Source organism: Colossoma macropomum, unplaced genomic scaffold, assembly GCF_904425465.1.
Source record: "Colossoma macropomum unplaced genomic scaffold, Colossoma_macropomum, whole genome shotgun sequence".
NCBI classification, from domain to species: Eukaryota; Metazoa; Chordata; class Actinopteri; order Characiformes; family Serrasalmidae; genus Colossoma; species Colossoma macropomum.
Genome location: NW_023494786.1, coordinates 28,022,012 through 28,039,763, shown reverse-complemented (window position 1 = coordinate 28,039,763; position 17,752 = coordinate 28,022,012). Strand labels below are relative to the sequence as shown.

General features: G+C 42.1%; 2 protein-coding genes across 2 annotated transcripts; both read left to right on the top strand.

Moving 5' to 3' along the window:
* The first annotated feature begins 10,609 nt into the window (after positions 1–10,609).
* Positions 10,610–11,560, top strand: LOC118826584 (olfactory receptor 52J3-like). Its single transcript, XM_036597595.1, has one exon. The coding sequence runs from the start codon at positions 10,610–10,612 to the stop codon at positions 11,558–11,560; it is 951 nt and encodes a 316-aa protein (XP_036453488.1).
* Positions 11,561–15,775: 4,215 nt separating this feature from the next.
* On the top strand, positions 15,776–16,720 carry LOC118796998 (olfactory receptor 52B2-like). The gene has a single exon (XM_036556197.1). It carries the CDS (start codon positions 15,776–15,778, stop codon positions 16,718–16,720), a length of 945 nt encoding a protein of 314 aa, XP_036412090.1.
* The last annotated feature ends 1,032 nt before the right edge of the window (positions 16,721–17,752 follow it).

The window sequence follows — 17,752 nt, the reverse complement described above, 5'->3', positions numbered from 1 at the left end:
ATAGAAGATATTGAACTCATTGGCTCTCTCTGCGTCACTGTCTAACGCACTGTCCATCCTCTGCTTACAGCCTGTAATGGCCTTCATACCATTCCATACCTCCCTCATGTTATTCTCCCTTAACTTCTGCTCCACCTTCATCCTGTAGGACTCCTTGGCCTCTCGCAATTGGACGTTGAGCTCCCTCTGTACGTTCCTAAGCTCTTCCTGGTTATTGTCTTTAAAGTTTCTCTTCTTCTTGTCCAGCAGGCCTTTGACATTGCTGGTTATTCAGGGCTTGTGTCCTCCCCAAATGGCTCCTGCAGTACACTCCATTCAGTGGACTCAAAACAATCCCTGAATCCGCTTCGGCTTCAGGAGACTATTTCCTGAAGGAGCGTGTGGTTACAGGTTGTCTTCGAACAGGGGGTTTGTACTGAGGCTGCAGGTAGACCACGTTGTGGCCACGTTTCCGTGAGACATAAAGGGCTACATTCCCGGTATAACCTCTGATTACGAACCAGTGCCACTAGTTCGTCTGTCTTGTTGGCCAAAGAGTTCACATTCCCCATCACCATCGAAGGAATAGATGGTTTATACCTCCAGCATTTCTCCATGCGCTTAGCCTTTAGCTTAGTGCTGGCTCTGCAACCCCGATAGCTCCTCCGTAGCTCCTCTGGAATGGAGTGCATTGTGCTGGGGCGACCCTTTGTTCGAAGTGCTAGCAGCTCTTCCTGTGTGTAAACAAAGTTATTTTTTACATTGATAGTTATTGATAATAATAATAATAATAATAATAATAATAAAGCAATAATTCGTTTATTTAACCTACTTTAGACACAGTTGAATATAGGTTCAAATAATTTCAAATACGAAGTTGGTGAATGGGAAGCTAACTTCATTGTTGTCTACACTGGATGACTGATTAGCTGCCAAGCTGTTTGAAATGGTAAGTGGAGAGAGCAATCCTGAGCTTAAAGAAGCTAAATTGTCCTCCCATTTATTTTATATTTGGTAACACTTCCAGTCGAGTTCAGCAATGATTGCAAAAAGTGGTAGACTGAATGGTGACTGTGGCAGATGTATGTGCTTCTTTATACTGTGAATCGGCAATGACTACAGAAAATGCTGCCAAAAGATCATTCTTTTGGAAATACATCTTCCCATTTATGCAGTATAAAGGTTTTGGGTATGACTTTGTTTTTGTGATCAGTAATCCTTTAAGTACTCTTTAATAAACCACAAGAGACATTGTGTAGTAGTTAAAGCAACATTTCTCACATTTGTAAATTGTGTAAAAGTGGAAGGGCTATTAGGGTAATCCCTCGCTTGACCAAGTGTGCCTTTGTGGCAATGGACTCGGGATGCCATTTGAACTATGTCCCCCTCTGAAAGGTGTGGTCTTCAAGAATTACAACATTAGTTTAGAAACTTATCACTGGCGGTTTTGAGCCTAGGAAAGTCTCCACAAGAGTGCTATGTTGAACCGAAAGAGTTTTTCTGTAGATGGGTGCAATATGAAAAAAGCATATGGAGACCCTGGTCCTGGAACATTACCTGTGAGTTGTCTACCTAGATGTGAAAATGTGGGTAAAAGAGCACAAGCCCAAGTCAGCCAATCTGGTAGATGTTTTCATAGCAGCTTATAAGAGTGCAGAAGATTACTGCTTGTAGAGAAGTCTACAAGGGGTAAATTTAATGGCTCTGATAGGGGTGTAGGTTTGGATGGCTTTAGGAGCACCAACAGGTAGAGGGGCCACACCCATCTGAGAAACCAAAGACTATTAATTTTGCCAGCAAGTGCCCTATCATCTGTTTTAGTTGTGGTGCTTAAGGTCACAAAAGCCCAGGGATGCCAGTCTGTGTTACATGCCCTGACCTCCTTCTTTGAGCAAGCCCCTAAAGGTGCTCAACAAACTGTCTCTTTGAGGGATGAGCTGGCATTCTGGAATGATGGTTGTGTCGTGTGGGGTTTCTGCACTGCAGTTCCAAGTGTCCTCCTTTTGCGTGTTCTTGCTATTGCTCATGAGGGTCACTTAGGCATAGTCAGGCTTAAACGATGGTGCCACAATGTCGTGTGGTGGCTGGGCAGTGACAGGGAAATTGAATCCTTGATCAGGGACTGCACTACCTGTCTATACAGTGGTAAGAGTGGGGCACTTGCCCCATCCCCACTCCTGCAACCACTGGACTGGCCATCCTGCCTCTGGGAGCACAAACAACTTGACATCGTGACAACAGGCTTTGGTCGTTTTGGTCAGACCCAGTCCAGGTCAGCCAATGGCTTGTTCCAGCTTCCTTCAAACTTTCGGTCAGGACTGCTGGCATGCCAGTTGCGTGCGTAAGGTGCAAGTTTCCCCTGAATCTTTTCTGAAACCCTGCTGCTGATGCAGCATGAGCCCTCAGTGTCACTGGACCCTGCTGCCATGCCAGAGGTTAGGAAATGCAAGTTTAGCTTCATTTTGTGGTCTCCATATTGACACACCACGGGTACTACTGGGGTTTTGGAATGAGGGGAAGCTAACTGTTTATGGGGAGGAAAGTGAATATTTCATAGCAAGTGTGTACATCAGGATCAGGGGTCGGACACTTCTAACTGTTGGGCTTGCTTTCATACTACTACATTCAGTACTTCTTGGAAAAAGATTTACCTGTTCTAGCAGATAGGGTGCAGAGCTTAACTTTACACAATGTAGTAATACATGCAGTGGCTAAGCAGGCAGAGCAGTCACCAGCTTTAGATTCAGAACTTGGTGAACTAGAATTTAACTCGCTTGGGGTCCTTCCTTACTATATAATTCTTATTTAGATGCAGAGCTGGCAAGAAATTCAGGAGAGTTATCCCCTGCAAAGGTTGACTGTGGGAGGGTTAATGAGGGATGGAGCAATCAGGCCAAACATACCCAGAATTAAAAGCTGGAGATGTTCAGTTGTCTGACATTGCAGATTTGCAAAAGGTCAACCCCACTCTTAGAGACTGCTTTAAGAAAGCAGAGAAGGAAGAGTGCTTTCAGTCAGTTCTGGGTAAGGAGGTCTTCCTAATCCAAACTTGCTGTACTGTAATGGTGAAAATGGCTTACAGGCAGAAGTTCAGATGAGTGGTGCTTCACTTGGGCCATGCAGTCCCTTGGCCAAGCCATTTAGGCTATCTGAAATCTCTGCTGTGCATTAGCATAAGATTTTATTTTCTCATTTCATAAGACTTTACTAGGATGTTAAACAGTACTGTCGTTCATGTCTTGAGTTTCAGTTTTATGGAAGCAAGGCTATAGCTTGTGTCTCCCTCATTCCCTAACCTGTAGTTGAAACTCCATTCAAAAGAATAGGAATAGATATTATAGCCTCAGCCTTATTTTTATTTGTTTTTAGTTGTATGTGACTATTTTACCAGATATCCTGAGGCTTTCCCCTGCATGAGGTTATAGCCAAGCAAGTAGCAAGTGCATTGTTGCAGCAGTTCTCAAGAGTAGGCATGATATATGAGGTCCCCTTTGATGCACAACATGGGTCAGAAGTGACCCACAACATGGGTCAGAAGTGAGTTTTAATTTTCTATATCTGTGGAATAAATTAATTCCATGAATTCCTCAGTCAACTTTTTGATCATCACAAATCCTTATTATGATATTTTTTTCTTAGTTTTTGGATGAAAATTTTTGTATCACTACCCTTCTAATGCACAACATGGGTCAAAAAGGAATCATGTTCATTACCTGTGTCATTTCATGCATGATTAAGTGTTTCTTTGCTATATCTTTTAAAATCAATTTATTTTATCATTTAACATTCCAGATATTTATTAAATATCATGTGATCAATGACCACAAATCATTGTTTTCATTTTTCTTTTCTCACATTATGAACAAAACAAATTTTTGTATTACTACATCCTGTTTATACACTTGGGTCAAAAATTACCCATGTATGCAAGTGTGATTTAAAAAACCACATACGAAGTAATACATTTCATATTTGAAATGTCTATTTGTCATTTTGTCACACATCCACATCACTGACAACCGATAACATGGATATTGAAATGTAGTTTAACAGTAGTGAACTGTGGTAAATGTGACCGAATAAAAGAAAATTATAGTAATATATGTGATTGTGGAGAAGGGGGTGTGGCCGAGCGTCGAATGCGGGACGGAGAAGCCAGTCTGGCTAAACCAGCGGACTAAGTAGCTGATAATGTTCACCTGTGCCTTGTTTCTGCCAGCCTACTTATAGGCAATCTCTTCCTTCAGTAGGTGGCAGAGCCCAGAGAGAGAAGGAGACCACTGAAGGCGTGAGAGCTGAGCTGAGCTGATCTGATCTGATAAGAAGTGGAAAGAAAGGACTGAAATGTCCCAGCGAGCGTCTTGTCTTACTTTGTGGGCTGAAAAGTCGAGTATTTTTTTGCATTGTGTATAAGTGAATAAAAGAGTTTCCACAGTGGCACTGAAACCCGGGATAGGATTGGACCAACATCACCATGGAGTCCTCACCACTTGGGGAGATAGTTAAAGCCCTCTCCCTCCTGCAGCAGACCCAACACCAAGCTCTCCTGGACGTCCAGCGGGAAAACCAGGCCCGCTTCGAGGCCCTGACTCAGGGCCAAGAGGCAGACAGGAAGCTTTTCCGGAGTTTGTTGTCAGCCAGCAGTACTCCAGCTCCAGCTACCATCTCCATCTCGAAGATAACTCCACAAGACGACCCGAAGCGTTTGTGGAGCTCTTCGAGAGAGAAAAAAGGACTGGGCCATCCGACTGTTGCCCCTGCTCACGGGGAAAGCTCAGCTTGCCACCCAACAGCTCCCCACTCAATCACAGCTGCAGTACGACGAGCTGAAAAAGGCCGGTGGTGGAGGTGGCTCTTGTCAGAAGCCCGCGATTCTGAGGAGGTGCTCGACCTGGTGGTGCTGGAGCAGTTCATCGCCCGCTTACCCGAGGAGATGGCATCGTCCACCAACTGGAATCGCTGGACAAGGCCACAAAGCTGGCAGAGGCACACATGGCGGCGTATTTGGGGGCAGGAACCCCCACCCAGCCAATATCTCTCTCCTTCTCTCTCTCTCCCTATTCCTGCTCCCAGAAAGAAGGGAGCTCTAGCCCCCAAACCCTTTCCCCACTCTTGCCCTCCCTGCACCCCCCCCACCCCCACCCCCCTTCCTATTTTCCGCAACCCCCCTGCAGCTACTCATGGTCTGCCTTCTCTCTCTGCACAGGGGGCAGCAGCTGAGCCCACAAGGGTTGGGGTGAAGTCTGGGCAGGTGTGTTAGTGATGTGGGAAGCCCGGACACTTCCAGGACCAGTGCCACCACATGGAGGTTGGATCCGGGTTCCCACGTCACCACCCACCTCCCCTGATCGAGCTGGAACATATCGCATACCAGTGAGTATTCAAGGGGGTACATATCAAGCCTTGGTGGATTCTGGATGTAATCAAACCGTGATTCACCAATGCTTGATTCAAGATGCGGCATTGGATAGGGCCTATCGGGTGAAGGTGCAGTGTGTCCACGGGGATGTACACAATTACCCTGTCCTGCCCATTACAATCGAGTTTCGGGGAAAAAGGCATAGTGTGAAGGCGGTGGTTAGTCCTCGCCTTATCCATCCTCTGATTTTTGGGACAAATTGGCTGCAGTTTGGGGTGTTAGTGAAAGCTTTGGTAGAGGATGGGTCCCGCAGTACTATAAAGAAGCAGGCTTCCGTGCCTGTCGGTGACGGCTCCTGAGTGAGGGGGGGCAGGCGATAGTTCCTCTGATGGTATGGCCGAACCTGACAGTCAGTCCACGCCTCCAGGGGTTACCCTCCTGTCTCCCCTCGAGGATTTCCCTCTGCAGCAATCATGTGACGATGCGCTGAGGCACGCCTTTGACCAAGTGAAAGCAATTGATGGTCAGTTACTCAAGCCGGGATGGCCCCTGTCCTATCTGCATTTTGCACTCATTAAAGATAGACTATACAGAATGATGCGGGACACTCAAACCTCGGAGGTTTCAACCCAGCTGTTAGTACCGAAAAGCTGTAGGGAAATGTTATTCCATGCAGCTCATAATAATTCCATGGCAGGGCATCTGGGAGAAGAGAAGACACTTCATCGTCTAATGGTCCGTTTCTACAGGCCGGGCATCACATGGGTATTGCTTTGTATTGGTCTTAGTTGATTATGCAATGCGATATCCAGAGGCAGTGCCTCTTTGCAACATTTCGGCACGTACCGTTGCAGAGGCACTCTTCAAAGTGATCTCCTGAGTCAGGATCCCGAAAGAGATCCTGACTGATCAGGGCACAATGTTCACGTCATACACCTTACATGAACTATATGACTGGTCGAATGCTTTAACCAACCCCTTAAAAATATGATTCAGAAGTTCGTTTACAAGGACGCTAAGAACTGGGACACTGTTCGCAGTGCAAGAGGTCCCGCAAGCCTCCTCTGGGTATTCTTGGGAGGAAACCCAGGGGCGTCCTAGACGTCATTAAAGAGTACTGGGAGAAGGGACCTTCAAACAGCAAAAATGAAATTCAGTATGTTCTTGACCTGAGAGCAAAACTCCAAGCACTGGGGCACTCAACTCAGCAGAATTTGCTCCAGGCTCAAGAACGTCAGAGTCACACCTACAACAGGGGCGCTCGGCTACATAGGTTTTCACCGGGAGACAAAGTACTCGTTTTACTCCCCAAGTTGCTTGCCAAGTGGCCTTTGAGGTCGCACGGCGAGTGGGAGAAGTTGACTATGAGGTCAGATGGACAGACTGAGGTGGAGCACTTCAGGTATACCATCTCAGTCTCCTTAAAACTTGGAGGGAGGCGGTCCCTGTTTCTCTGGCGACGGTGGTTCCCGAGAGAGCTGAGTTGGAGCCAGAGGTCCCAACCAAACTTAAACACACTCCGGTCCCCTGTGGGGACCAGCTCTCCCCGTCCCAGAAAGCAGAGGTGGCAAGGTTACAAATGGAGTTTTCCAACATGTTTTCGCTTCTGCCTGGACGTACTGACCTCATAGAGCACCACATTGAAACTCCTCCTGGCGTGGTTGTATGCAGCCAGCCTTTTCGCTTGCCTGAGCACAAAAAAACGGTGGTTCAGGATGAAATTAAGGCTATGCTCGATATGGGGGTAATCGAAGAGTGCCACAATGATTGGAGCTTGTCCCCAAGCTTGACAGGACTGTTTGTTTCTGTGTGGACCACAGTCAAAAGTCAATGTGGCATCTAAATTCGATGCCTATCCAATGCTGCGTATTGATGAACTGCTTGATCGGTTAGGTGCTGCTCATTTTTACTTGACACTGGATTTGACAAAGGGCTACTGGCAGATCCCCTTGATCTGCCTCCCAGTATCCCGAGAAAAAATGTCTTTCTCCACTCCGTTTGGGTTACACCAATTCATCACCCTCCCTTTCAGGTTATTCGCAGCACCGGCCACGTTTCAGCGACTCATGGATAGAATTGTGCAATTGGACGGGTGGAGGTACAGTATCTGGGCTTCCACTTGGGTCATGGACAGGTGCGTTCCCAAATTGATAAGACGGTGGCAATTGCGACCTGTCCAAGACCCAAGACCAAAAAGGAGGTGAGACGGTTCCTGGGGCTGGCTGGCTATTATCATAGGTTCATACCTAATTATTTGGATGATCCCACTTTTTGCTCTCCCTTTTGTTTTGCAGACAGACGCGTCAGACAGAGGGCTGGGAGCCGTTTTGTCCCAGGTGGTGGAGGGGGAGGACCAGCCAGATGGCTGCCCAGCCTGCGTCGGGTGGTGGGGGTATGTGGAGAAGGGGGTATGGCCGAGCGTCGAATGCGGGACGGAGAAGCCGGTCTGGCTGAAGCAGTGGGCCAAGTAGTTGATAATGTTCACCTGTGCCTTGTTTCTCCCAGCCTACTTATGTGCAATATCTTCCTTCAGTAGGCGGCAATTCCTCTTCACTTGTGCAATTCCTCTTCTCTTGGCCTTCCTTTGTGATGTCATGCTGTGGCTGGGTGGTGGCTGTTTTTGGTTTGACCATTGTAGGGAATCTTTGAATGGAGTAACACTATCCTCCTGGTCCCTAAAAAGGACATAAGTATCTGTTTTTGCTTGGACCTACAAAACATCGACTTTATTTCCCAGTTTGACCAGTACCCCATGCAAAAGGTTGACATACTTATAGTGGCAAATTTATAGTGATACAATCTATGCAAAGGGTATTGGCAGGTTCCTTTTGGTGCAGACAGCAAGGAAATGGCAGCCTTTTGTACTCCATTTGGTCACTCCCACTTGAAGGTTATGCCTTTTGGCCTGTCAGGGGCACCAGCAACTTTCCAGATATTGATGCATTGGAATCCCATAGGGCACAGAAGTCCTTTTGGCTGCCTGCCAGATAATTTAATTGTGCACAGCAGCAGTGGGGGAAGAACCTGCAACATCTGGAACATATGTTGACTCTGATAAAGGATGTAGGGTTGTTTGTTCACCCAGACATGTGCACTTTGGCTTGAGAAGAGGCTTCTTATCTGGGTGATGTCATGGGATGTCAATGGTGGGGAAAGTGGAAGCCATAATGGCAGCAGACCACTCCACCACCAAAAAACAGGTAAGGTCCTGCTTTGAGTTACTGGGGTGGTATCACCGATTCATGCCAAACCTTTCAGCCGAGCAGCTTTGTTGACCGACCTGGACCACTAATCATGTCTCAAAAAGGTACACTGGACTGAGGACTGTTTTAGATATAAAGATGCTCCATATGTAAGGAGCCAGTACTGTACAGCCTAGATGTTGAATGGACTTTTATTGTGCAGACTGATGCATGCAAGAAGGCACTGGGTGCAGTACTTATCCAGGGAAATAAGAGGGAAGAGCCTTGTTGAAAGGCATTTGTTGAAAGTTGTTGCCCCAGAAAACACACAACTACACAACCGTGGAGAAAGAATGCTTCACAGTGAAGTGGATACTGGGGTCCTAAGTATTATCTAATGGATCACAGATTTACATTGGAAACTGTCCACTGAGCCCTGGTATGGCTTAGTAACACTGCGAACACTAATGCTAGGATTACCAGGTGGTTCTAAGCTATTCAGCCTTTTGATGCTAAAATGCACTGTAAACTATCTGTCTAAAAAACCAATGATTGAGTTAAGAGGGGAGCAATGTCATGGATCATCATGCCTCTTTTGTACTGTGATAAGGGAGTGGCAGAGTACAGAAATTGCTTGCAAAAATCTAAGATCTTTCTTTGAATGAGTGCATACTCCCATGTATGCAGTAAATAGTTTTGGGTGTGACTTTGAGTAGGGGTAAGGTGTGTATGAGTTTTGGTTAAGGATCTAGGAGAATATTCCGGAGTCTTCAGCACTGTTGGATATTTCGTCCCAGTACAGCTCATTAATGTTTTTGCTATTAGTAATTATTCAAGTAGTGTTTAATAAAGTACAGAAGACATTGTATAGTTGTTATCTTAGCTATTCTTTCATTTGTAAATTGCCTTATGACATCCAGGACATGTACAAACAGAGGCAACCACAGCATTCAGCTCTGTTTTGGGGTTGATCTAGGGGTGGGGCTAGAGGGGAACTGGCCCCAGAAGAAATCTGATTGGCCCCTTATGTGCCCCCATGCCCAGCACTCGCCACCTCCAGTCACATCATTGACAAACTTGTAAACTCCCAGTAAAATTCTTGGATTTAAATGTAAAATATGCTACTCGTGAATTAACTTAGCTAAAGTTACTGGAAATCAGTGCTTTAATGGTACTGCTAATTGAAATATTTCATTTTCACAAATATCTTTCTTGAATAGCTTGGTGGGTGCAATATGTAACTAGTAAATTATTATTGTTTGCAATGAAGACAATCATGGAACCACATTGTTTTTGTCTGATATTGATATAGAGCATTTCCATTCACTGCACCAGAGATGTTAAAAATTAGTGGACCGGTCACTGGTTAAAATATAAATGAGAAAGCTTGTAAGGCTAGATATGGCGTCTCTTCGCAGAGAAAGTCCTGCTGAAAAGAACTGTGCAGTAATAGTGGACAAGCTTGCACAGCTAGCTGACCAACTATCGGACCACCACCATCAGAAAGGCATGGTTAATTTCACAAACTGTTTTATTCTAATGTGCAATTTTTCTGATGCTAGAGCAAAGTGTTGTAATAAAACAGCACTGTATGAAGAAAAAGCATCAGTGATTATCTTAAATGTTAACATTGTAATTTCTTCTGACCCCAGTAAGTGTTCTTTCAGTCATGTCATAAGTTTCAAATAATGCATGGACACAAACTTATTATTACCAAATGTACAGATAAAGTTTCAGATCAGCTCAGCCATGTTTCAAACATTGCTGGAAATCCTCTGGTGACATGTAGGCATAGTCTTGGGAGGACTTGAATATGTATATAAATGTGGCATACTTTGCTCCCTAAGAGAGACAGTTGAAGGAACTGCATCTTTCAAGGCTTCAGCTGCAAAATAATCAACTGGAGTAGACAGAATGAAATTATAAACCAAAGGATAATGCCACAATAAATTTAAAATAGGGAAACAAAAGTTTGAGATTTGATATGCAAATAGAATTGATATTGTGAAGAAGCCAATACTTAAGGACAAAGAAATAAGCTTTTTTATACTCCTGGATGAATAACTTTTTTTCTCTCACAAAATTTTTAATGGCGGTCCAGCTTTTAAATAACACCTTTACTTTCAATCTTCAAATTGCCAAATTTGATGTTCCTCCTGAAGCCATATATCCGGTCTTTTTCACTGGAGCTCTCATCTACTTGTTTGCTGTGTTGTGCAATGTAACAATTCTAGCACTGATAGTGACCCAGCGAAGCCTTCATAAGCCAATGTTTTATATTCTATTTAGCCTTCCCTTGACAGACTTATTAGGAATCACATGTGCTCTTCCCAGAGTGCTCGTGGATATTATAACACAAACAAACTTTGTTTATTATCCAACATGTGTCATGCAGGGATTTTTACTGCATTTGTACGGGGGAAGTGTGCTTTTTATCCTGGCAGCTATGTCATTTGACCGCTACATTGCTATATGCAAACCACTCAGATATAATTCTATAATGACACCTTTTACACTTTGTTGCATTATGTCGTTGGTTTGGGGTCTTGATATTGCCTTGGTGCTTGTGCTGTTTGCCCTTCAGGCCAGAATGCCAAAGTGCAAGACATTTATTGTTAATGTGTACTGTAATAATTCTGCCTTAGTCCTACTCTCATGCGGGGGGGATACTACTGTAAACAATATTTATGGGTTGGCTATGACAGGATTTATGCAGGCTATAAGTGTGGCTATTCAGTTATTCTCCTACATACAAATCCTCATCACCTGCATTTCCCATGCACAATCAGAGGCTAGAATTAAGGCTGTAAATACCTGTTTAGCACAGATAATTACATTTTGTCTCTTTGAAATAGTCAGTACCTTTACTATACTCTCATATCGGTTTCAGAATATACCTCCCAATGCCCAAAAACTTTGTGGCATGATGATTTTTACCATCCTTCCAGTTGTTAATCCAATTATATATGGAATGAAAACAAAAGAAATTAGAAATGCATTCTTTGTGATGTTGAAAAAACAAAAGGTTGCATTCATCTAAATGTGTCTTGTTAGCACATCAAAGGTTATTCTTCATGAGTATGCATAATAGTCAACAGTTCTGTGAAATTAAACATTTGTATTTTGTGTAGACTTCATTCTTCAAATGTATTGTACATTCCAGTAAAAGATCGATTACAGTATCTTTATTGTAGAATATTTAAACTCTATTGTCCTTATTAAAGATAATGTTACTCTACTGATGGTAGCTTTTTTAAATGTGTTACAGGCATCAATTTCAGAATGAGCATACGTTTTTGTAGAAATCAGTGTAGTCGATGAGGTAAAACATTATCTTTTGACTGTAGTTTTTTTTGGGTCGGATTTAGTTTAAAGTAAATTCTAAAACTACAGCTTTCTGTTTTTTGTGCATTTCACATACTTCACATCTTTGTAGAACTGAGGTGTTCAAAGGGATATTATTGAAAAGTGTCCTAAAATGTATAAGTATAAAAAATGTGTTGTTTAGTGTGTTGTGGACATTTGGTAAACACAACCTTTTTAATTGAATTTCTGAATTCACCCACAATGAACAAGCCCTAGCTAGATGTCCTAAAAAGAAATCCATTCTCCAGAATGTTGTGAGCCTGAAGCTTGTTGGACTGCAATGAAAACAAGGTATAACATCAACATAATAATAAAATTCATGCATACGTCTTCCATATGCAACCATAAGGTGCATATTTCCAGAAATCCGAGTATGTGTATGGAGGGGAGCGGCAGACATTTCTGCTCCTCACTCAAAGTGTTCTGTAATCACACCGCACCGGCTCTGCTCTGGGATTTCTGTTTCCCACTCCTGCCTTGCTCCTCACTTACACATCAGAGATATTTATTTTATGTCTTGAATGTGTAGACAAGGCCCTACACACTTTATTTAATTCATTATATAATTTTTATGTTATTAAACAAAAAACTAGTTAAACATTCTGTGCTACACAGACTTTTTTGGTGGGTTTAGGCTTGAAGTGATGGCCCAACCACAAGCAGAAAACCTGTTGAGAGTGAACAAACACAACTGCTTTTAATACCATCATCTTCATCATTCATGCAGCAAAATGGATGACCGCTACGCAAGCAGAATGGCCATCATGTGCCAGCTGTAGTAGTCACTTATGCATCACTCATGTCAAGCAGAAGCAAAATCACATGGCTCCGCTCCCCTCTGCGCCACACATACTCATACACCCAGAAGACATTTTTAAATTTTTAGATGCTCTCCTGAGTTTAGACTCGATACGTTTTTATTTTGCAATCCCACCACCTCACCCTGTGCTAACCCATTTGTCTGGAGCTTCCATTTGCCAGCCTTTCCCTCCATTGCACATGATGTGAGATGTGCATGACACACAGTGGCCATAAAGTGTACTGCAAGGCCACAATGATCCCAATGCTTTAATGACGTACTTTGGTAAGGTGCTTTTGGCAAAAATGTTTGAGGCACCAATAAGAAAAAAATAAACATTTATGAGCTTAGAACAGGAATGCCTAAACCTGCTCCTGGTGATCTACTCATCCTACAGAGTTTAGTTCCAGTCTTAATACAAGAGACCTGATTCATCTAATCAGGTACATGCAAACATTAGTGATAGGTTTTTTTAAAAAAAGTACATGGAACACGGAAGGATACGACACATGAGGAGAGTAGACAGACACACTCGGACACAACTCCATAAACAACAGCTACTGTGCTAATAACATCGACAATAACAACTACTACAATAAATCTTTTTCAACCAGGAGCGTGGTGCCTCTCAGGAGACACTTTGCATGGCCAAACACCCTGAGTTCCCCTTGGGGGACACTATAGTATCCACCCAAGAGCATCTTGTGGGCAGAAATGGACTAGAGCAGAGGTTCTTAACCTTGTCCCACTGCCCTGCACTGTTTAGTTTTTTCCCTATTCTCAACACGCTTGATCTAGGTCATCAGCTCATTAACAGTCCATTATTGAGTTAAAGTGGCAGGAAAAGCACCAAAATGTGCAGGGCGGTGGACCTCCAGGATGAGAGTCGAGAAACACTGGAGTAGAGGATGACTAACATAAACTGTGCAGCAATAAATGCAACTATTGATTTTACATCTGCAAGATGGGCCTACAAGGTAGGCATGTCTAATAGAGTGGATAGTAAATGTATATGTAAATGTATAGAGTGTTTAACCCTCTGGGGTCCATGAACACACCTGTGTGTCAAATTCGATGTTTCTACATATGTTTCTCTAATGTGCTTGAGTTAATACAGCACAGAAATATGATTCAAATGTTTCCTGAATATGTAGAGTCAATGTTCCATTCCATCTTATCATGGGATCATAGAAGACACACATCCATAGTTATAAGGCCAAGAAGAGGGGTTGAGAAACACATCATCTACCCCTCACCATGTGTAATTGGTGGATTTGTATGTCCGTCTACATTTTGTGTGAAACTAACCAATGGACACTCAGGAAAATCACAGGAAGGAGTTACCCATCACGTCAGAAACTGCATTGCTTATGCAGTCAACGTTGGAGACGAATGTGAAATGGTATGCAAAACGTTTACAGCCACTTAAGTCACTGCACTGGAAAGTAGCAAAAAAGATAACAGAGCATTTTGGTATAAAACATATGGGTATAAGGTTATATGGAAGTGTATTTAAAGGCAAATTTAAGAAGATATGCTGTCCACGGTGTTTCCTGCCCTCTCTCATTGATCACTGGGATAGGCTCCAGCACCATCCGTGACACAGAAGGATAAGTGGCTTAAATAATGTGTGTGTGTGTGTGTGTGTGTGTGTGTGTGTGTGTGTGTGTGTTCAGCCCAGGACTTTTGTCAAGAAGTGGGGTGCCCCCCCCCACCACACACACACACACACGTTCATAATTCATAGTTACGATAATCCACCATCTAAATAATGCTTGCTCTATGCTAGTCCTGTGGGGGTCCTGACCATTTTTAAAAGGGGCTGATAAAGTAAGCAGAGGAACAGATGGATCTACTGTATATAGTAAGTGTACCTGGTTAAATGGACATTGTATACATACCTTGTATCTAAACTCAAAGAAAAAGTTGCCAGTCAGTGTATTTTTGAGAGTAACTTTTTGATAAAATCTCATTTTGTCATTACAAACTAAGACATGGTGAGTGATGATGTGCTACATGGCTGTTTCTGGCAGTGTGCAGCAGGGCTTAGCCAAGCAGGTATCCTAACAGCAAACTTCACCACCTTTCATCTGTATTTGAGAACATGTGTTTGCCCAGTAGTATTATAAAGTATGACATATTGTAGACAGAAGAACCGAGTTATTAATAAAAGCTGTCAGTTGTTTCCAAATATTGCCATGTTCCTTCACACAAAAAAGACTGTAAATAGTTTATGAATAATTATCAAAATAGACAATTTTATCACTTGGTGCATTAGTCAGTTTAGTCGGCAGCGCCATGTGTTGTAAATCATTCTTATGAAATCCATCAATAAATGTTTTTATAATCACCAGCCTTCTTTGTATGTTACAAGTGTTTCTAACATATATTTACTATCTGATCATTTCTTTATTTATGCCACAACAGTTATTGCATTCGTTGGTCATTCTGGTCAGCTACCATCATATTCATAATTAGTAGCGTGTTCTGCTAAAATATTTTTATCATTGACTGTAACAATGTGCCATGTGTGTTTTGTACCACTGTAAATGATCTGTGTGTTAGCATGGTGACTTACTGACAGTACCAATTACATCATATTTCTTCCAGTTTCCTCTAGAGAAAATAATCCTTTCAAAAACAAATGCAACAGCATCTATAAAATCTCAGCAGCAGCAGCCCCCACCTGGTTGGTTTCTTGTGTTCTTTAGAGTCCATCATTGTCAAGAAATGTAGTAATAACAAAACTTTGCATTACAACAGCAATGATTTTTTTAACCGATATTTTTTTGTTATGCTATTACGTTGTTCATACAGTGTACAAACAGTGAAAGCAGGTGAGCGAAGAAAGTTAATATTAAAAAGTACGTATTTCTTTCTTTTTTGCTGTACAATATTTTGTTAAAAATGAGATGATTACAAAGGATAAAATGAACAGAACTTGAACATGTAACAAATATGAATTTTGTTCATTTGACAGCAGAACTTGGTGCCCATGTAATCAATTACTATATTTATTTGTATTGCTCAATATATAATTTTCTACTTTTTTGTTTTTGATGTTCATTGTTCCAGCTGAAACCCACAGTCATGGCATCAGTTGGGAACCTCTACAACATATCATCAGTTCTGAAACTGCAAGGCTTTGATTTGCCTTCAGAGAGCAGTCTTCCTGCATTCTTCTTTGCAACACTAAGCTACATGATTATTCTCTTCTGCAACCTTGTGCTCTTGATCACCATCATTATGAATAAGAGTCTCCATGAGCCCATGTACCTTCTCCTGTTAAACCTGCCTATTAATGACCTCCTTGGCTCCACGGCCTTGTTCCCTCAAATTATTAAGGAACTCTTGCTGGACACCGAGACTATAGAGTTTTCAACCTGTGTTACTCAAGCTTTCTTTATACATGTGTATGGAGGGGGTGCGGTGTTCATTTTGGCTGCTATGGCATATGACAGATATCTGGCCATATGCATCCCTCTAAGGTATAACACTGTTATGACTAATGCCCACATTATGAAAATAATCTCAGTTGTATGGATTTTCAATTTTATTTTAATGACCATCCTGTTTTACCTCCTCCTGCGTTTGCCTCGATGCAGATCTCAGTTGACTCACTCATACTGTGACAACCCTTCTCTTCTGCAGTTAGTCTGTGCAGATACAACTATAAACAATATCTACGGGCTCCTTGTCACGGCCCTCACTCAGGTGATTTCGCTTGGACTTATATTCTATTCGTATCTTCAGATTCTTGTGGCCTGTTTCAGAAACAAAAGGTCTGACACAAGAAGCAAAGCTCTGCAGACATGTGCCACACATTTAATCGTCTTTCTCCTTTTAGAGTGTTTGGGACTTTTTACGATCATATCATACAGACTGCAAAACCTGTCTGCACTCTCAAGACGTTTTATAGGGGTATCCACTCTGATTTTTCCTCCAACACTGAACCCAATCATCTATGGCCTTAAAACGAAAGAAATCCGAACCAAAATCGTAAAGCTTTTTCAGCAAAATGTTTTTCCCTCCTGATCAAAAAGTGGTTTGAGATGATCCAGAAAGCCACAGATTTGTTTAGTGTCCTATTCACATCCCTCTAAATGGCCAAAATGTACTCTGCCAAGGTAAGTTAACTTTACTGTAACATGTTGATCTTATATTTATTTAAAAAATAAAACCATATGATCAAGATGTTCCCCTAACATCTTAATAATTGTGTTGATAATTCCAGATCATCTCTATTTCTCACATATAGTAATATAAACTTGCAATGATTGTCTGGCAAAGTGGGCGTGCTATATAATAAGTGCAGTGTTTTACTCAATATCCTTATTTATATTATATTTCTGATACAGTTCTAATCAATAGCTTATAATAAGATATCTGGAAAATGTACCTTCCCAACAGTTGGAATAGTCACATTTGCAAATATTTTGGTATTTGGCAATACCTCAGAAACTGACAATATTTGCATTTAATCATTTATTAGGTGTTCCTGTATAGATGATTTTTTAAACGATTAAATCAAAATTTAAATTGTCTCATCTAGTGACAGCTAGTAGAGATCTATGGTAAAAGCAAGAGAGATGTTGACAATGCTAATGCTGCAGGATTTCAACTTATAAGCATTATTTAGTTGTGCTCATGCTCAGAACTGCAGTTAACCAGTACTTTATATGGTGAAAGACTTTTTCACCAGTATACCACACCAATTATCTTTCTTAATGTCAGGATAGAGCAGTCATTTTGCTGGTTGAAAGTTCTCGATTTTTAGAGAAACCCAGTACCCAAAATGCATAGAGATTTTATAATATTGTTCTAGAAAATATACAGTAGGTGCCAGTTTGAGATATAATAAGGTAGAGAAAAAACGTCTTTCAGGAACAAATGCCTTGTTGAGAATTAGGCATTTTGGCGGCCTTCATTCTTAATTTGAGGAAACAACACTGGCCTTATCAACAGAAACAAAAGATTTGAAAACAAAAAGGAAAGACTTGCAGGCTTAAAACAAAAGTCTAAACACACAAAGTGCCATTTTAGTTTGCTTTTCACTAATGACACGTA